This window comes from Epinephelus lanceolatus, chromosome 3 (assembly GCF_041903045.1).
Source record: "Epinephelus lanceolatus isolate andai-2023 chromosome 3, ASM4190304v1, whole genome shotgun sequence".
Taxonomy (NCBI): Eukaryota; Metazoa; Chordata; class Actinopteri; order Perciformes; family Serranidae; genus Epinephelus; species Epinephelus lanceolatus.
In genome coordinates, this window is record NC_135736.1 from 51,423,495 (window position 1) to 51,450,000 (window position 26,506).

Here is a 26,506-nt window from a genome sequence, read left to right on the forward strand (position 1 = left end):
TAGATGGTTTTTGACAAACTCTAAACTGGCCTTCCATTTTTAAGGCTAACCATTGGTTTGCATCTTGTGATAAACCCTCTGTATTTATTCTAGTGAAGTCTTGTCTTGCTGACAAGAGCAGCAGGATGAAAGCTGAAGTGTTTGGGGCACCATTATCTGCTCAGATTCAACTACTGCTTCAAAACTCATTGGACGATGCTTCACAGTGCAGATGGACATTGACCTGAAGCATACTGCAAAAGCAACCAAAGACATTTTTAAGGCAAAGAAGTGGAATGTTGTGCAATGGCCAAGTCATATCATCTGACCTGAATCCAATTGAGCATGCATTTCTCTTGCTGAAGCCAAAACTGAGGGCAAAACACCCAAAACACAAGCAGGAAGTGCAGATGGCTGCAGTAAAGGGCTGGCAGAGCATCACCAGGGAAGAAACCCAGCATCTGATGATGCCTATGTGTCCAACACTTGAGGCAGTCATTGACTGTAAAGGATTTGCAGCCAAGTATTAAAACTGACTGTTTAATTGATGATTATGTTAGTTTGTCCAAATACTTATGAGCCCTTAAAGTCGGGGGACTGTGTGAAGAAATGGTTGTCATTCCTACACGGGTCATACTACATTTTTGAAAAAAGTCTTAAATGAAAGCTGAGAGTCTGCACTTTAAGCAGGTATTCACTGTTTCATTTAAACCCACTGTGGTAGTGTACAGAGCCAAAATGATGACAACTGTATCATTGTCCAAATAATTATGGACCTGACTGTATATCAACCATCTCTCCCACTATAAAAACTGCATCTCTCAAGCCAAATCCACCTACTATTCCAGTCTGATCAACCACAATGAAGGGGACTCCAAAGCTTTATTCTCCTTACTCAAAAACATCACTCAGCCCCCTTCCTCACTTCCTCCTCACATGTATTCAAATGCTTCCTGCAATAAACTCATTTCCTTTTTCTCTGACAAAATCACAAACATCCATCAGCAACTTCTTCCCGCCATTCCCGCTACCATACCCTCCTTTCTACCTGCTGTTCCCCCTTCTCAGTCATTCTCAGTATTCACCCTGCTCTCTGTCTCTGAAATTGCTGATCTTATCAAAAAATCCAAAACCTCCACCTGTCAACTGGACCCCCTTCCAACGGCCCTTGTTAAAGCTGCTGTTCCTTCTCTGGCCCCTCTCATCACACACATAACCCACTCTTCCCTCACCACCGGTATTGTCCCCTCACCCCTTAAAACAGCTGGTGTCACTCCCACACTCAAAAAACCTGGTGCCGACCCCAACAACCTCAATAACCTTCGTCCTATCTCTAATCTTCCTTTTCTTTCCAAAATCCTTGAAAAAACTGTTGCCAATCAACTTCACTCTCATCTGCTCCACAACGATCTATACGAACAATTTCAATCTGGTTTCCGTCCCCTTCACTCCACTGAAACAGCCCTCCTAAAAATAACCAATGACCTCCTCCTTGCTGCTGATTCTGGTCTTTTATCCATACTCATCCTGCTTGATCTGAGTGCGGCCTTTGACACCATCTCCCACACCATCCTCCTGGACAGACTTTGCACTATTGGCATCACCCACACTCCCCTCACCTGGTTTAAATCATACCTCTCTGGCCGCACTCAGTTCATTCAGCTCAAATCATTCACTTCCCACCCCCTCCCAGTCACCACAGGTGTGCCCCAGGGCTCAGTCCTGGGGCCCCTGCTCTTCATCATTTACATCCTCCCACTTGGTCACATCCTCCGTAAGCACAATATACAGTTCCACTGCTACACGGATGACACCCAGCTCTACATCTCCTCCAAACCGGACTCCATCCTCCCACCTTCCTCCCTCACCAACTGTCTCCTTGAAATAAAGTCCTGGTTCACATTCAGTTTCCTCAAATTAAACAGTGATAAAACAGAAATGTTAATAATTGGCTCTAAATCCACTCTCAACAAATCCAATAACTTCACCATTCCATTCGACCACTCCTCCATCTCCCCTTCCCCTCAGGTAAAGAGTCTGGGTGTCATCCTCGACAGCACACTCTCCTTCACAGCACACATTAACAACATAACCCCATCTGCCTACTTCCACCTCCGAAACATCAACCGCCTCCGCCCCTCTCTCACCCCTCACACCACCGCCATTCTGGTTCACAGTTTAGTCACCTCCAGACTTGACTATTGCAATTCCCTTCTGTTTGGCCTCCCCCAGAAAACCCTCCATAAACTTCAACTGGTACAGAATACAGCAGCTTGCATCATTTCAAGAACACTATCCACTCACCACATCACACCCATCCTGCAGAAGCTCCACTGGCTCCCCATCACATACCGCATTCAATACAAAATCCTACTCCATACATACAGAGCCATCCACAGTCTTGCCCCTCCATACCTCTCTGACCTCATTAATATCTCTGTACCTACCCGTACGCTCTGATCCTCTTCTTCCATCCATCTCTCTGTCCCCTCTGCTCGCCTCGTCACCATGGGGGGCCGAGCATTCAGCCGCTCGGTTCCCCAGTTTTGGAACTCCCTCCCCCCTGACCTCCGCAACACGGACTCCTTACCCCTCTTTAAAACCAGACTGAAAACCCATCTGTTCAAACTCTCATACTCCATCTGATCTTTGCACTGTCCATTGTATTTTATTGTTTGCTTTTATCCCTGTTTTTATGCACTTCTGTGCTTTTGTAAGGTGACCTTAAGTGCCATGAAAGGCGCCCTTAAATAAAATGTATTATTATTATTATTATTATCATACTGACATTATATTGACACCACACTGAGGTCATACTGACACCACACTGAGGTCACACTGATGTCATATTGACACCACACTGAGGTCACTGACATCTCACTGAGATCATACTGACATCACACTGAGGTCACACTGAGGTGTGACACCAAGGTTTTTAGCCCATCCTAAGTAACTTCCGGCCTATTTCAAACCTGCCCTTTCTCTCCAAAGTTTTAGAAAAAATGGTTTACTCTCAGCTTTTGCCTTTCTTAGAAGACAATAGCATTTTGGAGAAATTTCAGTCTGGCTTCAGGACACATCACAGCACCGAGTCAGCATTACTCAGAGTCACAAATGATCTTTTATTGTGTATGAACTCTGGTAATTGTGCCCTACCAGTGCTACTAGACCTTAGCTCTGCTTTCGACACGGTTGACCACAATACTCTCCTGCACCGTCTGGAGCATCAAGTTAGCATTCGAGGTTGCGCCCTCCAGTGGTTTACATCTTATTTAACAAATAGATCGTTTTCTGTCCGGTAGCCATATCTCCTCATCTGCCCCCATCACCTGTGGAGTACCTCAAGGCTCCATTTTAGGACCCATTCTGTTCACCCTGTACATGCTCCCCCTAGGCTCCATTTTTAAAAAATACAATATCTCCTATCATTGCTATGCCAACGACACACAGCTCTACCTCCCGCTAAAACCCGGCAATAACAATAACAGCACAGTTAAGTCCCTTCTTGACTGCCTCCATGAAGTTAAATGCTGGATGGCCTTAAACTTCCTCCAACTTAATGACAGCAAAACTGAAGTCATACTTTTTGGTCCCTCCCACTCCGTCCAGGGTCTAACCGATCACTTAGGTCCCTGTCACCAAACCTCCATGCCTATGCTAAAAACCTTGGTGTTGTCTTCGATTCTGCTCTAAAATTTGACCGACAAATCAATACTGTTGTCAAAGGGTCCTTTTTCCAGCTCCGAAACATCTCCAAAATCAAACCTTTCCTTTCTTCAAACCACTTAAAAACCATCACAAATGCCTTGATCACCTCCCAACTGGACTATGGCAATGCATTATACTTGGGTGTCCCTAAATCTTCCTTGTCACGCTTGCAGCTTGTCCAGAATGCTGCTGCAAGACTGATAACGGGCACAAAGAAAAGAGACAGCATAACACCTGTACTAGCATCCCTGCACTGGTTACCAATGAATTACAGGATTGAATTCAAGGTTTTATTGTTTGTTTTTAAAGCTGTTAATGGCCTGGCTCCCCAATATATTTCTGAGCTCTTATGTCCCCTTTTAAATTCCAGAGCACTCAGATCATCAAACCAGCAGCTTCTGGCTGTGCCTCGATCGAGGCTTAAAGGTAAAGGGGATCGTGCATTCGCTGTGGCTGCACCCAAACTATGGAACAGTCTACCACTCGGGGAACGGGGAGCTTGTTCCACCATTGTAGTCAGTCCTTCCGGTGGTGCGGCTCTGCAGCGACCCAGGCTCGTGCTACTTTTGCTTCTGCTTGTTTGTTTTAAACTAGTCAACATAAGTGTTTATGTGTTTATGTCCGAGGCAATACGCTTTAAAAAGTGCTTGTGACTGTGCCGTCTGCTGATAGCGGGCAAGCGTGATCACGCAATGAACTTATATGTTTGACAGCTGACAGCTGGTAGCCTCAAACAATGGCATCTAGCCTACACTTTTTTCTGCTGGCGCTGATCATCAACGAGCTTCTCGTCTTCAGCCCCTGTCAGACAACTTCGCAGTGGGAACATGGATTACGACTGGTGTACTCCAGAGATGCACTACTGTCCCTCCAATCACTCCACTCTACACCACCGGATTATTTACCAGCTGCCATCCGAGCAACACACACCGGTACGCGGCCGCCGCGGAAGCGTGGGAGACGGGGAGGCATTCGGGAGCGTCTCTGCCGGAGAGCCAGCAAACCACCGCTGCCATCAATCATCCTGAGCAACACAAGGTCACTAACTCCCAAGATGGACGAGCTCCGGGCAAACCAGAAGAGCTGCTTTGAATACTGGGAATCAAACCTGATGGTATTCACTGAAACATGGCGCAACCAAGGAGTCCCGGATGCTCTGCTAGACCTGGATGAGTTTTCGCTGGTGCGCAGTGACCGCTCTGACGCGTCCGGCAAGAAGAACGGAGGAGGCCTGTGCATATATATGAGTGACAAGTGGTGTAAACAATGTACAGTCAGAGACACAGTATGCACCCCTGACATAGAATTGCTCTGCATATCACTGAGACCCCATTACCTGCCAAGAGAGTTTGGAAACATCATTAAAGGTGCTGTTTATATACCCCCCAGCGGCAGCACAGGTAAAGCAGCTGCGCGCATAGCCGAGTGCGCGCATGAACAGCTACAGCGCACCTATCTTCTTCCTAGACGATTTCAATCACTGTAAACCAGAAACTGCCTTATCAGGCTTTGAACAATATGTGAACTGTCACACTTGACATAACAGGATACTGGACAAATGCTACGGCAATATCAAGGGTGCATACTCTGCAAAGTCAAAGCCCCCTCTCTGTAACTCAGACCATAATGCAATACATCTTATTCCTTCATATAAATTGATTTTTAAATCATGCAAACCTGTACCTAAAACTGTTAACTTCTGGACAGATGACTCAATTGAGACACTAAAAGGATGTTTTCTGAGCACAGACTGGTCCATATTTCATACTCTAGAGCTTGACGAGGCAACAGATACCATAACTGACTATATGAAATTCTGCATGGATAATGTGGTAGCTAAGAAGGAGGTCATTATAGTTTATCCTAACAACAAGCCCTATATAACAAAAGAAATCAAAGAGTGCATAAACAAGAAAAAGCAAGCATTCAGGAATAAAGACAGAGCAAGTTTGATAGAAGTTTAAAAAGAATTAAAGCAACTCCTTACTAAAGCGAGAGAACAACACAGACTCTTAACTTCAAATACTAAAAAACTCTGGGATACAATGAAATCAGTAACTAACATGAACCCTACAAAAAAACAAATTACCACTCTAGATGAACAGAATAAATCAAATGAGCTGAATGATTTATATTTAAGATTCGACCAAGAGAAATTTTCTCATGAATGTGACAGAGTGATGCAGTCTCTACCAGAATAGCGATACCACCGGTTGGCTGGAGATGGACCCACTTAGTGTCCAGCGTCTCTTTAGCACTGTGCGGACTAATAAATCCACAGGCCCAGACGGACTGCCGGCTTTTCTGCTCAAAAGCTGTGCAGAGGAACTAACATCAGCTTGGTGTCCTATATTCCAGCGGTCGTTGGACACCCACACGTCCCAGCTCTGTGGAAGAGGTCAATAATAACACCAGTTCCCAAAAAGCCCTGTGCTACAGAGAATAATGACTTTCGTCCTGTTGCCTTGACCTCGTTAATTGTGAAATGTTTTGAAAAATTTGTCGCATCCCTGCTCAAACCACAAGTACAGCCCATGTTAGATACATGTCAGTTTGCCTATAAACACAAACGCAGTACTGAGGATGCAATCCTATGCATGTTGCATTTTATCTCTAAGCACTTGGAAGAGACAAAAGCATATGTTCGAATTTTATTCATTGATTTTAGTTCAGCGTTTAATACCGTGCAACCCCACCTGCTTCTGGAGAAGTTGAAGGACACGAATGTTGACACTACCTTGATCAAATGGTTTTATTCCTTTTTAACTAATCACACACAGCAAGTGAAGGTCAATCAGACACTGTCAGACATCAAACACTGTAATACAGGAGTACCACAAGGCTGTGTGCTTTCACCAATACTTTTTACACTGTACACCAATGACTGCAGGAAAGTGTATCCTAATAATTTTATTTTTAAATTTTCAATTTCAATTTTCAATTTTATTTATAAAGCCCAATATCACAAATCACAATTTGCCTCACAGGGCTTTACAGCATACGACATCCCTCTGTCCTTATGACCCTCGCAGCGGATAAGGAAAAACTCCCCAAAAAAAACCCTTTAACAGGGAAAAAAAACGGTAGAAACCTCAGGAAGAGCAACTGAGGAGGGATCCCTCTTCCAGGACGGACAGACGTGCAATAGATGTCGTACAGAACAGATCAACATGATAAATTAACAGTAATCCGCATGACACAATGAGACAGAGAGAGAGACAGAGAGAGAGAGAGAGATGCAGGTAATAACAGTAGCTTACAACAACATTATTGAAAGTAATAATATTATAGTTATAGTTCTGGCTACTGTGGTACAATATGTTGAAAGTATGTATTAATATCTGGCAGTATACATGTGTGACAATTTGCAGACGACACAGCAATTGTGAGTCTTCTGCATAAGGACATGGACTCTTTTGCATATCACGATGAGATCAACACCTTCATTAAGTGGTGTGACAAAAACCATCTGGTTTTAAACGTGACAAAGACACAAGAGATGGTTCTTGACCCGAGGCAAGTGACTACACACGAGCCAGTGGTCATTAAAGACCAGACTATCAATCAAGTGGCCGCATACAGATACTTAGGAGTCCATATTGATAACCTTCTTTGCTGGAAAGCACACATTGACAACTTGTGCAACAAACTGCAGCAGAGGGTTAGCAAGCAGATTATGCTGATTTTTTACAGAGCTATTTTAGAGAGCCTCATCAGATATGGAATCACAGCCTGGTATGGCAACCTGTCAGTGCAATTGAAAAACAGGTTGGCCAATATGCACAAAACAGCAATGAAGATAATAGGTATGAGACAATATGAGTCCATAGATAATCTGTATAACCAGTCGGTTATGAAACAAGCAACAAAAATCTCTTCAGCCTCTACTCACCCACTGTCCTCTGAATATGAACTTCTCCCATCAGGAAGAAGATTTCGTATACCAAAGTGTAAAACAAACCGCCTCAAATTATCATTTGTTCCAGCCTCCATTAAGCTGTTGAACAATGTTAAAGACTAGTGCAATAGAGCAACGTGCAACGTGCAATAAACACACGGCACTTTAGCACTCAGCACTTTTTCTTGCACTTTAGACGTCTCTGTATATTTCTGTGTTGTGATTGTTAAATGAAGTCCATGTCTGTTTTATGTGATAGAACTGTCATTGTGATGATGTGTCTCGGTGATGATGTTTTTATCTCGTCCTGTGAAGCAATGAAATGTAGCACTGTGCCCAAGATGAATTTCCCTTAGTGGACAATAAAGTTTACCTTACCTTACCTTACACTCTCCATTAAGGATTCTCCATCTGTGGACACTTTTAAGGCTAGACTTAAGACCCACTTTTATTCTAAAGCTTTTGAGCACCCTTAAACTCCTATCCCCCATTTTTTTTTTACCCTCCACTCTTCAATTTGTTCCTCCACTTTTGGACTTGTGTATGGAACTGTGGGACTATACATTACATTGCTACGTAATTTTTTTCTCTGCACTTTGTTACTTTTAGATTTTACCTTTATTGTACAGCACTTTGGTCAACCAAGGTTGTTTTTAAATGTGCTTTATAAATAAATTTGACTTGACATCACACTGAGGTTATACTGACATCACACTGACGTCACATTGACGTCATACTGACATCACACTGAGGTCATACTGATATCATACTGAGGTCACACTGACATCACACTAACGTAACACTGACACTACACTGAGGTCACACTGATATCACACGGAGGTCATACTGACACCACACTGAGGTCACACTGACATCACACTGAGGTCACTCTGACACCAGACTGATGTCATAGTGAAACCACACTGACATCATACCGACATCACACTGAGGTCATACTGACACCACACTGACTAACCCTAACCCACACTGACATCATGCTGACATCACACTGAGGTCATACTGACATTACACTGAGGTCACAGTGACATCACACTGACATCACACTGAGGTCATACTGATATTACACTGAGGTCACACTGACACCACACTGACGTCATACTGACATCACACTGAGGTCACACTGACATCATACTGACATCACACTGAGGTCACACTGACTCCACACTGACACGAGACTGAGGTCATACTGACACCACACTGAGGTCACACTGACACCACACTGAGGTCACTCTGACACCAGACTGATGTCATAGTGAAACCACACTGACATCATACCGACATCACACTGAGGTCATACTGACACCACACTGACTAACCCTAACCCACACTGACATCATGCTGATATCACACTGAGGTCACACTGACATCACACTGAGGTCATACTGACACCAGACTGAGGTCACCCTGACGTCACACTGACATCACACTGAAGTCATACTGACACGAGACTGAGGTCACACTGACATCACATTGAGGTCACACTGAGGTCACAGTGACATCACACTGATGTTACACTGACATCACACTGATTAGTGTTTGGGTTTTTTGGGCAGTGGCTCCACCTCCAGCTGAGGAAGAAGAGCTCCTGCTGTTAATTAACACCAGTTACAGCAGTTTCTTTGTCTTCATTAGAGCGGTACTTCATCCCCGTGAGCTGCTTCCTGCTCTTTAACCTGTGTGACTGGGGTGGGCGGAGTTTAACAGCCATCTGTATGTGGGTGAGTTTAATATCATTAGTTGGAACTTCCTGTGTCCATTATGTGTCGTCTCTTCTTCGTCCCGGACTACATGATGTTGAGACTCTATGTCAGACGTCTCTGATGTTTAAAAATTTTCTCAAAGTTTTAATCACGCATCAATTTTTTGTTCTGTTTCCAGCCCAGGAAGGACAGTCTGCTACTTCCTGTGTCCATCGTTTGTCGTCTCGTCTTTGTTCCTCTCTTCATGTTGTGTAATGTTCAACCTCGACTCAACCTGCCCGTCGTCTTCCATCACGACGGCTGGTTCATCTTCTTCATGATCCTCTTCGCCTTCAGTAATGGATACCTGGCGAGCCTGTGCATGTGTTTTGGTCCGGAGTAAGATACACACACACACACACACACACACACACACACACACATGACAGCATGAATGTCTTGGACACTTTGGATTTTGACATTTATCATTTTATACAAAAAATTCATCTGGTAAGCATGAAAATAAAAACTGTTCAGTGACAACATGAATTATTGTTTCACGTGTTACACTTTATAATAACTATTAAATGACAACATGAATTATTGCTTCACATTACACTTTATAACTTAAATGACAGCATGAATTATTGCTTCACGTGTTACACTTTATAATTACTTAAATGACAACATGAATTATTGCTTCACGTGTTACACTTTATAATAACTGTTAAATGACAACATTATTTATTGCTTCACGTGTTACACTTCATAATAACTTAAATGACAACATGAATTATTGCTTCACGTGTTACACTTTATAATAACTGTTAAATGACAACATTATTTATTGCTTCACGTGTTACACTTCATAATAACTTAAATGACAACATGAATTATTGCTTCATGTGTTACACTTAATAATAACTGTTAAATGACAACATGATTTATTGCTTCACGTGTTACACTTTATAATAACTGTTAAATGACAACATAAAGTATTGCTTCATGTGTTACACTTAATAATAACTGTTAAATGACAACATGAATTATTGCTTCACGTGTCACACTTTATAATAACTATTAAATGACAACATGAATTATTGCTTCACGTGTTACACTTTATAATTACTTAAATGACAACATGAATTATTGTTTCACGTGTTACACTTTATAATAACTGTTAAATGACAACATGAATTATTGCTTCACGTGTCACACTTTATAATAACTATTAAATGACAACATGAATTATTGCTTCACGTTACACTTTATAACTTGAATGACAGCATGAATTATTGCTTCACGTGTTACACTTTATAATTACTTAAATGACAACATGAATTATTGTTTCACGTGTTACACTTTATAATAACTGTTAAATGACAACATTATTTATTGCTTCACATGTTACACTTTATAATTACTTAAATGACAACATGAATTATTGCTTCACGTGTTATACTTTATAATTACTTAAATGACAACATGAATTATTGTTTCACGTGTTACACTTTATAATAACTTAAATAACAAACATGAATTACTGCTTCACATGTTACACTTAACAGGCATTATTAAATGACAACATGAATTATTGCTTCACGCGTTACACTTTATAACTTAAATGACAACATGAATTATTGCTTCACGTGTTACACTTTATAAAAACTGTTAAATGACAACATTATTTATTGCTTCATGTGTAACACTTTATAATAACTTAAATGACAACATGATTTATTGCTTCACGTGTTACACTTTATAATAACTGTTAAATGACAACATGATTTATTGCTTCACGTGTTACACTTTATAATAACTGTTAAATGACAATATGATTTATTGCTTCACGTGTTACACTTTATAATAACTGTTAAATGACAATATGATTTATTGCTTCACGTGTTACACTTTATAATAACTGTTAAATGACAACGTGATTTATTGCTTCACGTGTTACACTTTATAATAACTGTTAAATGACAACATGATTTATTGCTTCACGTGTTACACTTTATAATAACTGTTAAATGACAACCTGAATTATTGCTTCACGTTACACTTTATAACTTTTTTTTGTTGTTGTTTTGTTTTTTTTTTTTTTTAGGAATGTTCTTCCTCATGAATCTGAATCAGCCGGAGCCATCATGGCCTTCTTTCTGTCTCTGGGTTTGGCTTCAGGAGCTGCTCTGTCCTTCCTCCTCAGAGCACTGGTTTAACTATGACACTATGTCTTCATCAGTGGACTAACTGGGACACTATGTCTTCATCACTGGATTAACTGGGACACTACATCTTCATTACTGGTTTAACTGGGACACTATGTCTTCATCACTGGTTTAATTGGGATGCTTCATTCTATCTCCTGAACAAACGGCAGCATCACTGAGTTTTTTTCAGAATGAACCATAAACTGATGAAACACGCTGAGGAGCTGAACAAACTGAAGTTAACATCCATCCTGATGGTGATGTTACAGTCTGATGGTGATGTCATGGTCTGATGTTGATGTCACATTTTGATGGTGATGTCACAGTCTGATGGTGATGTGACGGTCTGATGGTGATGTCATGATCTGTAAAGGTCACTTGAAATCCGTCAGTCCTGAATTCTGTCTCATGTCATGATTCTAGTGGACAGGACGTATGTTGACAGTTGACTTTGACATACAGATGAAGTCTTTATTCATAATTTCAGTTTAATCGTGATGCTTTTATTTTGAAAGGTGTAACAGGAAACTGTTTGTGACGGTGGTGTCAAATCTCAGAGATAAAAATAGACCAGTGCAGAGTTTAAGGTGGACCGACATGTTTCTGTCTCTGCTTTGATTTTGTGTCTTTAACACTGTCATGTCTGAAAACAAACTGACTTCAGTGGATTTTGAGATTTTTGGGAACGTGCAGGGTAGGTCACATGTCACATGTCACATGTCATATGTGTGTTAGTGTGTATGTGTGAAGTCATACAATAAACTAACAGACGTGCGTGAAGGTTGGTTTCTGTCGATTGTTTCAAATATTTCTGTCGTGTTGTATGAAAACATCTTCGATATATACATTTTCAATATATTTTATTATTTAAATAAACTGTACATTATTATTATAATTCTTATTATTTTATGTTTATTATAACTAACGAGCTGTTTGTTTTCAGGTGTTTGCTTCAGAATGGTGAGTTTCATGTTTAACTTGATGTTCAAATATTTATATTTACATTACTGTTATAATGAAGTGATAATTATTTTTTGATTAATAATTGTAATTAATAACAACAATTATTTGTTAGATAATTCTAACTGTAATCATATATTGATATAATGGTGATAAACATGTGATTATATTATGATTAATAGTAACAGTATTCAAATAAACACAAGAAGTTTGTGCTCTAATAAAAAAAAAAAAAAAAAAAAGGGATCAGCACTCAGTGAATAATCCTCCTAAGCCCTACGATAAGCTATTATGGCAAGGCTTAACTATACAGACCCGTGAGCAGTGATAACTAACATGTCTTTGGGGTCATCGGGTGGGAACCTCCTTTCACCGGTGTTTCGTCTAGTTAGTCCCACGACACCTCCAGGAGGCTAGACAGTGATCTCTGGCGTCCCAGAGACACTCCCCTAATGCCAGGTCTCACTGCTCCCCACACTAACCGAACAACCTCCTTTACCTTACCTATACTACCACAGAGGAGGTAGACCCAGGGAAGGAAGCCTTGTTAGGCTATCACACTCCCCCGCCGGGTTAGGCTGTACAGTCTACCTCCCCAGGACGAGCCCTCACAACAATGACACCTCCAGGAGGCTGGACAGTGATCTCAGCCCAAACAGCACTGCCAACTTCAACCAAGCCCAGGCTCCGTTTATGCGAGCTCCAGGCAGAAGCAATGCTGATACTACCTTTACTAGCACATTCACCATACTCTATTTCACACGCTACATAGCATAACTACAATGTAAGCTAAAGTTAAAGGAGATAAATGAACTCACAGGATCAGCAAACACACTCACTTTGCAGCATGGTCTCAAACAAAATGGATTCAAATAGGCCACTCCCACACTTAAATAACCTTCCTCTTCCTGGATTTCCTTCTTACTTACACATGGCTTTCTCAGCCCAAACAGCACTGCCATCTTCAACCAAACCCAGGCTCCATACATGCGAGCTCCAGGCAGAAGCAATGCTGATACTAGCTTTCCTGTCACATTCACCATACTCTATTTCACACACTACATAGCATAACTACAATATAAGCTAAAGTTAAAGGAGCTAACTGGACTTACAGGATCAGCAAGCACACTCACCTTGCCGCATGGCCTCAAACAAAATGGATTCCAATAGGCCACTCCCACACTTAAATACTTCCTCTTCCTGGATTTCTCCTGACAGGAAGTGGATCTCTCCACCTGATCTCAAGGAGTTATGTGCCCTGCTTAGTAGTTCCCCCTGCTGGCCCCCAGCTGACATTATTTCTTCTGTAATAGATAAACTGGCTGCATTTAATTGCTTCATCTGACATTTCCCTCACTGTCTTCCTCAAATTCTGTCCCCGCACTCCGAGTTCCCCCAGGAGTGAGACAGTTGATCTTGCTATGAATCCCCTACACCCCACTTCCACTGGACAAATCCTAGTCTTCCATCCTCGCTGCTCAGCTTCTGCTCCTAAGTCTGCATATCTAAGCTTTTTTCTTTCATAGGCTTCTTCCACTGAGTCTTCCCAAGGAACTGTCAGCTCAATGAAATAAACTATCTGTTGACTCACTGACCACAACACTAAGTCAGGCCTCTGCCTGGTACAGACTATTTCCTGAGGAACAACAAGCTTTCCCCCTAAATCTACTTGCATTTCCCAATCGCAAGCACCTTCTAGGCGGCCACACCCTTGCCTCCTCACTAACGTATCCCTTCTGTATTTCTCTCCCTCACGGACAAACTGAATTACTAAGCCCCTATCCTTAACACCTTCTGAATTCACCTGTCTTCGTTTCCCTTCGATGCCTGCAGCTAAACATTTCAACACCTGATTATGTCGCCATGTATATCGGCCTTGTGACAAGCCAACTTTACAGCCTGACAAAATATGCTTTAAAGTTGCGGTACGTGAACACAATGGGCATGATGGGTCCTCATTTACCCACAGTTTTAGGTTCTGGGGGGTTGGTAACACATCGTATGTAGCCCCTACCAGGAATCTAATACGATTCTCCTCCATACTCCACAGGTCCCTCCAACTAAGCTTCCTCTTCTCTACACTTTCCCAATTCAACCACTGTCCCTGTTTAGCCTGGGCCACTACCTTTGCACCCCTTACTATCTCTTCCTGTCTGCGTATCTGTTCTACAACCAGCTTTCTTTTATCTTTGAGGCCTGCTGTATTCCATACCGGTTTACCTGAGCCAAGCCCCAGGCCTCCCCGGCCAAACTGAACATTACCTACAGTCTCTGCATGTCTAAGAGCTGCCTCTGCCTCCTGAACTGCCGATCTTGGGTTCCACTTCCTCCCCTTGGTTGGATTTGGAACCACACTCCTAACTACCACGTCCTTACTCCCAGATAACAAGAGCTCTGTCCTGACCTTGGTACATTTAAATTCCTCTGTTAAACTAGATACTGGCAGCTGAAGTATCCCTTTTCCATACAATGCAACACTACTTAGGCACCTAGGAGCGCCCAACCACTTCCTAATGTAGGAGCTAACCGACCTTTCCATTCTCTCCACAACAGATATTGGAATTTCATAAACTGACAATGGCCACATTAACCTAGGATATAGCCCAAATTGCAAACACCACAACTTCAACTTTCCTGGAAGTTCTGATTTATCTATTCTATCCAATCCTTCAGCCACATCTTTTCTAAATTTCACCACCTGTTCCTTATCATTCAACTCTACATTGTACCACCTACCTAAGCTCTTTACTGACTTTTCCCTAATTGTTGGGATGTCCTCATCATCTATGACAAACTTCCTATCACATAACTTCCCTCTACATATCGAGATGCTTCTAGATTTACTAGGCTTGATTTTCATGCTGGCCCACTTGAGGTTCTTATTTACCTTCTCTAGTAGCCTCTTTGTACATGGCATTGTTGTGGTCACCAGTGTCATGTCATCCATGTAAGCCCTAACTGGTGGAAGATGCAACCCATTCTGCCGTCTCTCCCCACCTACCACCCACTTAGAAGCCCTGATGATTACTTCCATTGCCATAGTAAATGCTAATGGAGAAATTGTACACCCTGCCATGATGCCTATTTCTAGCCTCTGCCAACCTGTTGTGAAACCTGCTGTACTTAGACACAACCTAATATCCTGAAAATATGCTTTCACTAAGTTAACAACTACCTGTGGCACTCTGAAGTAGTCAAACGCACTCCAAATGAGGCTGTGCGGTACTGAACCAAACGCATTTGCAAGATCTAAAAATATTACATGTAGGTCCCTTTTGTTAATCTTTGCTGCCTGAATCTGGTGCCAGATCATGCTAGTATGCTCTAAACACCCTGAAAAACCTGGTATTCCTGCCTTCTGCACCGTGGTATCTATTAAGCTATTCCTTTCTAAGTAGCTAGCTAGTCTCTGCGCTACTACACTAAAGAAAATCTTCCCCTCCACATTCAAGAGAGAAATCATCCGGAATTGGCTAAGGTCCACAGACTCCTTCTCCTTAGGAATGAGGACACCCCCTGCCCTACGCCATGCTCTTGGTATAATTTGTTTTTCCCAAACTATTCTAGGCTGTTTCCACAAAAATTTAAGGGTATCAGGCGCACTTTTATAAACCCGGTAGGGGACTCCATTAGGCCCTGGGGCCGAAGAAGCCTTTGCACGCCTGACCACCTCCTGAACTTCCTTCCACCTAGGTGGCCTGACATCCATCTCATGCTCTATCCCTCCTAATGGAGGGATATCAGGTGGGAAACCTACTATCCTATTCTTCTCCAAATCTGAATACGTGTTTCTCAAATATTCTTCAACCTCTAACCTTTCTGCTTTAAGCTGCCCTCCCTTTTCCTGGCTGAACAATCCTTTAACAAACTTAAAAGGGTCCCTGAAAAAACCTGTCCTAGCATATTCCTTCTTCCTCCTCTTTTTCCTGAGATGCTCCGCCCTTCTAAGAACTGCTAGCCTGCTTCTCAACTCCTCTTGCAACACCTTAATTCCCTCCCTTTCTTCTTCTGTAGCCTTTTTCCACTGCTTTCTTAACTGTCTCCTTTCCTTGACTAACTTCTCTATTTCTCTCTGCCGCCTAGACTTACCTGACTGTACCCTCTCACTCCTCTTTCTCTCATGCACCCCAAACCTCTCTACACCATATGAATACATTATATCTCCCATCTTTTCTAACCTTTGTATTGCATTTCCTCTAAGCCTACTCAAGATTACTGACAAGTCTCTATTAACTATCTCCCATTCTTTACTGTCATTTGCTCTAGGCCATCTAACTCTAACCTTTTGCTCCATAGTTCTTTCTCTGGCTAGCATACTGGCCTCAGTGTCACCTGCATCCTCTCTTATTACCCCCTCCTCCTCAGTGGCAGCGTTACTGATATCCTGCGAATTGTGGTTTTCTACCTGCCGCTGGACTTCATCCGACTGACTCGACTGACTTCTTAGGAAGTACTGATCAATGCGGCTACTCTGCCCTTTCTTTGCCACACACTTCTTCTTTCCCTGATGAGTTCTGAGGCCTTTCACTGATGTTACTTTCTGCCAGCCGCAAGGACAAACCTGAAGCATCTTGTTCTCAACTATGCTACTTTTGCCCTCTACAGATGCGCTCACCTTGCCCTGAGTGCTGCTAATTCTAGCACTGGTGGATAGGTAATAATAATTAATGATTGCAGTCTTGATGCTCTTCAACACTGATTCACTTTAACATCAAGAGTTTGTTTCATTTCATGATAGATGGATGGGTGGATGATGGATGGATGGATGGATGGATGGATGGATAGAGGGATGGTGGATGGATGAATGATGGATGGATGATGGAGGGATGAATGATGGATGGATGGATGGATGGAGGATGGCTGGCTGGGTGAATGGATTGATGGATGGATGGATGTATGAATAATGGAGGGATGAATGATGGATTGGTGGATGGAAGAGTGTGTGTGTGTGTGTGCACTTGCACAGGGTGTGTGTGACACATCAGTGCAGTCGTACTGTTGTAGTGCTCGTAGTTTGTGTGTGTTGTTCCTGTTTGCTACTTCCTGCTTTCAGCTCCTGACATTGGCTAACCTCCGCAGGGTGAAAAGAAGAGTGAAGTACGTAAGTTTCCTTCTGCCAGTACATTGCGTCTCCACCACCAAGCCCCCATCAACCCTTCGTTGTGGACCTTGCAGTCCCAGGCTAAACTGTAGGGGATCTCAGAGTAGCGGTGGGCCCCGGAGACACAGCGTGCAGGTCCACCTGTGAGTGAACACACCCTAGTGCCACTCAACTACTGTCCCAGCTGTGGGCAAATACCATGGACAGATAGAGCTCATCAGCCATGGAAGGTACCCTATCGATGAGAAGGTCACTGTGTTGCTCCTGTGAATGGGAAACCACCTGAAGTTTCTTAAGTAAAGGGTGGATTGTGGCTTAAATGCCTAAAATGGCCAGAGCAGGGTTTGCAAAATGTTGAAACCTCACTCAGAATTGCAAATCCTAGACTTCCATTGGTAGGAGTCTGCAGGAAGATGGTGGTGTTGGTCCACCTTGTGGTGGACAGCTTGATGACTGGACCCCAAACCCTGAAAGAGAGGATCCAGTCTGACAACAGCACACCTTCCAATGCATGTTTACGTTGTCAGAGACTATTTATTATGGGGACCTTCTGCACAGTGAGAGAAGAAGCAAGGTTGGTGGACAAAAACACTGTCGACTCTCATCTATCAGGGTGCAACTGAGCCTGAGAGTCCTCATGCCCAGCCCGAGTACCCGATATGACTCAAAGGTGTTCTCAGCGTGTCCTGACCTCCAAGCCAGATACACACTGGAGGTGAGATGTCGCTTTTAGGTGCTGGATGTGGAGGAGGAGCCTAAAACCATGTACAGGTGGTTTGTCAACGTAGGTAGGATATGTGTGCCGGTGATGGAGAGCCTAACCCTAACCCTCAGAACCCCAGTGGGTCTAGGCATCTGAGGGTCATGGTGGTGTGAGGAAAAGTGAAGGAAGCGCGGTAAAAATTCAATCATGAGCAGGCTGCAGAAAACCAGGACATATTAAATGAGGCCAAACAGTGGGCTAGATGGCGTTCCACCTGAGGTCTTTAAGCTCTTGCACTCCACCCCCATTTTGTAGCGAAAACGCCTAAAATGACATACTGAAATTAAAATGACTGTAGCCTGTGGACCGTTCTGACTACATGCATGCATGAGGTCTTGCCAGAAAGCAAGCTCTCTGAAGTTTCTTGTGAAAGTGTCAGAAACACTCTAGGTGATACAGAGACAGAGTAATGGGCCTCTGAAGTCAGTAAAAAGTTGAAGATTTTGCCTAAAATAAAATAAAAAATGATTGTCAGGATGAATAGCTGTCTGTGGTGATCTGAGCAGGTAAATGACACTGTGGGGCTGTAGGCACACTATCAATGAACATTTGTGTTAAGTTTGAAAAAGATTGCTCAAAGTATGACCATTCTACAGTGTTTTTTCCATGAAAAGATCCAGGCGGAGCTCAACATGACAGAGCGCTCACTCTGCTTTAAAACAGTACTATCAGTGATCAAATGACACTCAGCCAGCTTCAAATATCGTATCTCATTGAAATCAGGTGTGATTATGATAGCTGATGTTGTTTATGACAGAAACACCATAAAATATCACCAAATAAAGCCATATGAAACGTGAAAGTTGTGATCATATTTTCTAGGCGGTATATCTCAGCCAAAAATAGTGGTAGGAGTGAGATCTCACCTTTTATAAACCAGCTATGTGTCTATTGACGGCTGTGCATGAGATCGCGAGTAATCCTTTAACTTTTCCCCTCGAAAAATGGCATGATATGGCTTGTCACCACTCATCGCAATTTTGGACTTTGTGTATTTAGACTGCTCTGGTGCTGGTAGGATTTGGGAAGCCGAGAGCTTTCTGTTTCCGGTGATACCAAGCATTACATTATTTGATGACGTAGTGCGCCTGTGAAATCCCATTTAACAGAGGAGGGAGGGAGCACGGACGCCGGCGTCCAACCGGAGTTAAAGAGGTTAAGAACTGTGATTTTGATGACATTATCCTGGAGATTTGCAACCTTGCTCTGCTGAAAAAGAATAAGCCTGATATGTGGTCTCTGTCCAGCTTCATCCCAGTGCCTAAATTTGGAGATCTCTCTACACCTGACAATTATTGTGGCATCAGTAAGTTTTTTTTATTGCTGTTTTTGTATTACACTGTGGATAATGTTATTGTTTGTAAGATTTGACTCAGCTGTCAATTGTTGTGCTCGTTGTGGTGTTAGGGTTAGGGTTTCTTTGTCTTTCTTTTTATGTCAGTACCATGCTGCAGCACAAATTGCCCATTCAGGGACAATAAAGTTTAACTTGACTTGACTTGACAGTCTAACATGTATCATTGAAACAAAGTACAACCGTATGATACTAAACCCAATACAACGAGCCATCGACCCTCACTTAAGAAATAAAAAAAATGGCTTTAGAGAGGTGAGAGCCACTGTGACCCAGATCTTGGCCTTGAGGGGAATCACTGTGGAGGTAAAAAAGAACAACCTGACAGCAGTCTTGTGTTTTTTTTGACTCAATACACAGAATGGTGTGGATACTCACGGCCTACAGTGTCTCTCCTAACCTACTCCAGGACATAAGGACCATGTACACTGGTATGAGAACAAAGGCAGTGCCCCCAGATGGCAACAGCAAGCTGGCAGAGCTGTTGCAAAGGGACACTCTCGCCTCCATCCTCTTAATTATAGTCCTGGGCTGTGCTGTCAAGCAGGCCATCATTGGGAGAGAGCAGGAACTCACTATAACATCAAGGAGGTCAAGATGACTCCCTGCTGTAGTTCTAACAGACCTTGACTACGCAGATGACATCAGCCTGCTATCTAACCTTGTGGAGCAAGCACAGGAGCTTTTGACTAGAGGGGACACAGAGTGTGCCAAGGTTGGTCTCAGGCCAAAAGAAAACCCAGGTCATGACCTATGTTGGGATTCACAGGACCACAGATGATTTATCATTTGGTAAAATCATCACTGATTTCAAGGCTTTTTCCTCTGCATGCTCTTTGTGTTCAAACAAAGAGAGCTATTCGACACCCATCTCCACAGGAGATCTCACCTCACACCTCAGGGAGACTCAAGTCCCAAAACATGATTGGACCTTTATAGTGACATGTGACTCCGATGTCACATGCATCTGTAGATTTGTGCTCCCTTCCAACAGATTTCTTTCTGTTCTTGCTCCAGCTGTTGAACAGCTCCCACCTCTTTCCGGTTGGGCCTGGGACAGCAGAGGCCCAAACCACTAAAGGGAGGGCAACTGATAATAGACTCTGTTGCAAATACAAGGTTTGCAACTAGCTTTCCAGCAACAAGGAACTAAGTGAGTTAGCACCCAGCGTCTAACTCTGCAAGGACCCCGAGCGACCAGCTTCCTCGGATCAGAACCTTTGGAACAAAGGACCCAACAAAGACTGCAGCTGAAACCACACATTCCCAGCCTTCTTCTGCCGACTAACAAAGCAGCACCACCAAGTGACTCTTTCTTCCATCCATTCAAGGATCGGTAATGTAACAACTGGGCATAGCTTATCACATCTTTACAGGCTAAGCAAGACTGTTTAACTTGTATGTGATTTAATGCTGTTCACTGAGTTATTGTTGTGATAGATTGCAGTTAGGTCATTGATTAGTTGGCTTTGCCAAAGCTAAGTGTTTAGTTTGCTAATACTGTTCACAAACAGATTCTTGCACGCAACTAAACAATCGCTGCACTAATTCAGACCGTTTGCAACACATGTCACATTGACACAGACTCATTAACAAACAGGCTTTTAACAGAGCTACACCCAAACAGGCGTTTCTAAGTTCCCGCTTCCTTTCCTTTGTCTTTGTCCTGACCACATGGTCAGACAACCACCTCCCCCGAAAACTGAAGCAGCCTTGATTCGGCCATTTTGGTAGTTCTCTGTTGTCAGTCATTTTGTTTTGTAGGCCAAACGGCTACTTGATCACCACACCCGCCTTTGTATTTGTCTTTTCTCTCTGGCACACACACATACAACACACATATACACACCAAGCTTGTATATAGTTAGTTAGAATTTGTGTGTTTTGGTTGACTTTGCTAATTTGTGAATAAATATAATTCTTTGGAATCATACCTGCTGTCTGTTTAATGTTGCACAAGAGTGAATGAATAGTCAACCTCTGCTGCATCAAGAACTATTTTATGAGACTGATATCTTTAACTGGCTATCGTTTTCCCTTTATGGGAATGGTGCCCCACGAGGTGATTTAATGTTAATTAAGTCACATTATTTAACATAATTATTAATTATTAATAATAATTATTAATTATTTCCGATAGCAAATTTAACCCTAATATATTTGGTGTCTCCATGTGAAGCCTAAGGTGTTGACCCCAACATATTTGGTGCCATCGTGTGAGGTAAATATATGTTGATTGCCAACACCTACAATATCCCCCCACACCATCAATCTCTAAGCACATAAGGAGGCACTGCTCTGAAAGAAGACACTGACTTTAAATACCTTGGCTCATGAATGAACTTGACAGAGTAGGACTTTAAAGTGAGGAAGGGTCTGAACGGCATGGCCAGTGTGTGGAAGTCCAACTTCTCCACACCAAACTCAGCTTCTACTCTGCGATTGTACAGTCTGTTGTCCTATACAGACATGAATGCTGGAACCTGAAGCCCACCCTGCAGAAGTCCCTGGTTGGAGGCCACACCAGAATGCTGCGTGCAGTACTGAACATCAACTAGGGCGTGCATGTCACCATCAAGAATCTTCATGGGGAGCTGCCAAGGGTGACCAAATAGACTCCAGGAGACAGAGACTGGCCGGTCACTGCCAGAGACACTGTGAACATTGATAACAAGGATATCCCATGTCAATATTCGTGGGACGTCCTAACGAGAGATGTTGGAACAGAAAGCAGTAGCAAGCTGGCCAGAAGCATGGAGGATACAGATGACTGGAGACCCCAAAGGAGGGCTTGTTTGAGGACAACCGAATGATGAATGAGTGATGGATGTATAATTAATAGATAAATGAATGCTGGATATATGATTAACGGATGAATAATAGAAAAATAATGGATGGATGAATGAGTGATGGATGTGTGATTGATAGATAAAGACTGAATGAATGAATAAATGATGCTAGATGAGTGAGTTAGTTAGTTTTTAGTTATGCTATGTAACGTGTGAAGTAGAGTATGGTGAATGTGCAAGGAAAGGTAGTATCAGCACTGTTTCTACTTGGAGCTTGCATGTACTGAGCCTGGGTTTGTTGAAGGTGGCAGTGCTGTTTGGGCTGAGAAAGCCATGTGTAAGTAAGGTAAAGGAGGTTGTTGGGTTGGTTCGGGGAGCAGTGAGACCTGGCATTAGGGGAGTGTCTCTGGGACGCCAGAGATCACTGTCTAGCCTCCTGGAGGTGTCCAACTAGACGAGGGACCAACTAGACAAAACACTGGTGAAAGGAGATTCCCACATGATGACCCCAAAGACATGTTAGTTATCACTGCTCACTGGTCTGTATAGTTAAGCCTTGCCATAATAGCTTATCATAGGGCTTAGGAGGTTAATCACTGAGTGCTGATCCTTTCTCCTTTCTTTGAGACAGCACTAGTTAAAATTACAAATGACCTTCTGATTGCTTCAGACAAAGGACTCGTCTCTGTACTTGTTTTATTAGATCTTAGTGCAGCGTTTGACACAATTGACCATGAAATTCTACTGCAGAGACTGGATCACTTAATTGGCCTAAAAGGTTCTGCACTAAACTGGTTTAAATCTTATTTATCTGATCGTTTTCAGTTTGTTGACGTTCATAATGAATCATCCTTATGTACTAAATCCTATTTACTCTTTAGGTAACATCATTAGAAATCACTCTGTAAATTTCCATTGTTATGCGGATGATACACAGCTGTATTTATTGATGAAGCCAGAAGAAAGTAATCAATTAACTAAACTCCATAACTGCCTTAAAGACATAAAAACTTGGATGAGCACCAATTTCCTGATGTTAAATTCAGACAAAACTGAAGTTATTGTTCTTGGCCCCAAACAACTCAGAGACTCTTTATCTGATGACATAGTTTCTCTAGATGGCATTGCTCTGGCCTCTAGCACTACCGTAAGAAACCTCGGAGTAACATTTGATCAAGATTTGTCTTTTAATTCTCATTTAAAACAAACCTCACGGACTGCATTTTTTCATCTGCGTAATATTGCGAAAATTAGGCCTATCCTGACCCGAAAAGATGCAGAAAAATTGGTCCACGCTTTTGTTACCTCTAGGCTGGATTAGTGTAACTCTCTATTATCAGGTAGCTCTAGTAAGTCCTTAAAAACTCTCCAGCTAATTCAGAATGCAGCAGCACGTGTACTAACAGGAACTAAGAAACGAGATCATATTTCTCCTGTTTTAGCTTCTCTGCAACTGGCTCCCTGTAAAATCCAGAATTGAATTTAAAATCCTACTGTTAACTTATAAAGCTCTAAATGGTCAAGCTCCATCATATCTTAGAGAGCTCATAGTGCCATATTATCCCACCAGAACACTGAGAACGCAGGGTTACTCGTGGTCCCTAAAGTCTCCAAAAGTAGATCAGGAGCCAGAGCCTTCAGCTATCAGGCTCCTCTCCTGTGGAATCATCTTCCTGTTACGGTCCGGGAGGCAGACAGGGTTAGGGTTAGGGTTAGGGTTAGGGATGGGGTTGGGGTTGGGGTTATGGGTTTGTGTGAAATTATTTTGCTCTGGCCTACTGTACTGTGCAAAGAAAAAGAAGAAGAGGGGGGGGAAAAAGAAGGGGAAGGAGGGAATAAAGGAAATTGAGATAAATGTAGGAGGGAAAGAAAGAAAGCGAGAGAAAGAGAAAAAAAAAAAAAAAAAAAAAAAAAAAAAAAAAAAAAAAATTGTTTTGTCTGGGAATTGAATCCTGGTCCAGTGGGTGATAAGCTGTGATGTTAACCTCTAGGCTAAGGGGCCTGTGCAAAAGAAGGGGAGGAGGGAGTTAAATGTAACTAAAAAGGGCAAAGAACAAAATAAAAAAATGTGGAGATGTATGGTGGGGTAAACTGGGAATCGAACCCTGGTCTATTGGTTGATAGGCCGGGGTATTAGCCTCTGGGCTAAGGGGTCTGGACTGAAAAGGAAGGGGGGAGTTATATATACCAAAGCTGGGTAGAAAAATAAAAGTCAAGGAAAAGTGGAGATGTTTAGTGGGTACAACCGGGAAGCGAACCCCGGTCTGCCGTGTGAAAGCCATGGTTTTTGCCTCTAAGCCATATGGTCTGGATGATTTATGGGAAGGTGTAACTAAAAGAAGATAAGATGAAGAAAAAATAAATTAAAAAAAAAAAAAAAAAAAAAAAAAAAAAAAAATAAATAAATAAATAAATAAAAAAATAAAAAAATAAATAAATAAAGTAGAAGGAGAGGGTGGGTGGGAAGGTGGGGGTTGAGAAAGAAGGAAGTTAGTCATCGTTTAGGCCTCCGGGTACAGTTGTTGCAAGTTTGTGTATCCATATTTTTTCTGCTCTTTTCCTTTGTCCGATGGTCCAGTGGTCGTTGTTTTCCAGTCCGGTGATTATGAGGTGGGTGGGTGAGTGTAGTTGAAAGTGCTGTACCAAGGGGGTGGAAAGTCGACCTTCCCTAATGTTGTATAGGTGCTGAGACAGGCGGGTGTGAATGGAATGTTTGGTTTCGCCTATATAGTGTTTGTGACAGAGTGTGCATGTGATGATATAAATGACATTGGTAGTGGTGATGGAGAGGTGACCTATGGTGGGAGATGCGGTGTTGGTATGTGGGTTCTGAATAAATTTTCTATTTTTATAATGGTGGCTGTATTGAAGTGGGGGTGTGGGTCTATGGTCTGTGAATTTGGATCTGGTGAGAATAGACTGAAGGTTCTTGTGTTTCCTGTATGCTGAGATGATTTTATGGTGTTGAAAAGCCGGGTGTTGAGACTGAAAACTAGTAAAATTGTGTTTGATGGTACGGTGAAAAGCAGTAGTTCTATGGGAAAAGGTGGAGACAAGAGGTACCAGGTGTGGTGTGGAAGGAGAACTGTGTGTGGTTGTGTGTGTATGTGAGTGTTTCTGTGGAGGATTCGAGCCGCCTCCGTCTAGCGGGTTGGGGTTAGGGATGGGGGGTGAAGGGTGGTTGGGGTTAGGGGAGGGTGTGGGTTGTGGGTCGGGGTTGGGATTAGAGGGAGGATTCAAGCCCTGGTTAGGGTAAGGGGAAAGGTGGGGGGCATGGTTAGGGTTAGGGAAAGGGGGAGGAAGAGGATTCGAACCCTGGTTAGGGTAAGGGAAAATGTTGGGGTTGGGCGTGGGGGATTGGAGTTGGTTAGGATAGGGTAAAGGATCAGGTAAGGGGTTGAGGTGGGGGGAAATAGGAGGGGGAGGAGTGGGCTGAGGAGGCAGCTCGGGTCCTGGGACCTGGGGTGGAGAGGGGGAGGGGAGGGGAGAGCGAGTGGGAACGAGAGAGGCCAAGGTAGTAGATTTAATGTAACGGAGGAATCGTTTTGAATAGCCTCTGGGGCGTAAACTATGGAAGAGGGTATTGGTGGCTTGGTGAAAGTCTGTCTGGTTTGAACAGATACGGTAAAAGCGGATGAGTTGTGATTTGATGATGCCTTTGAAAGTGTGTTTGGGATGGTAGCTTGATTTATGGAGTAGTGCATGTGTGTCCGTGGGTTTGAAATAAACTTTTGTCTGTAATGCTTTGTGTGAAGTGTTGGTTTGGCTGAAGAAGACTGTGGTATCTAGGAAGTTGACATGTGTGGGACTTATTGTGTGTTTAACAGTAATGGCCGGGTGATGATTATTAAGAATGTCGATGAAGTCTATGAATGTGGATGGGTCATGGGGCCAAATACCGAAAATGTCATCCAGATATCTCAGGTAGAGTGTGGGTTTTAAGGGGCATTTGTTGAGGGCTTCTCGTTCCCACTCGCTCATGTAGAGGTTGGCGTATGATGGGGCAAATCTCTGACCCATGGCTGTCCCATGTGTTTGTAAATA

General features: G+C 42.8%; 1 protein-coding gene across 3 annotated transcripts in view; it reads left to right on the forward strand.

The window, feature by feature from the left end:
* The window catches only part of LOC117255296 (equilibrative nucleoside transporter 1-like), a 58,957-nt gene extending 46,682 nt beyond the window's left edge, over nt 1-12,275 (forward strand). For all 3 annotated transcript variants that reach the window (XM_033624042.2, XM_078166584.1, XM_078166582.1), the window contains 3 exons: nt 9,239-9,324; nt 9,485-9,684; nt 11,393-12,275. In XM_033624042.2, coding sequence (XP_033479933.1) covers nt 9,239-9,324; nt 9,485-9,684; nt 11,393-11,504 — 398 coding nt within the window. In that variant the 3' untranslated portion in view covers nt 11,505-12,275. The remainder of the gene's footprint in view (nt 1-9,238; nt 9,325-9,484; nt 9,685-11,392) is intronic.
* Nucleotides 12,276-26,506: the final 14,231 nt, after the last annotated feature.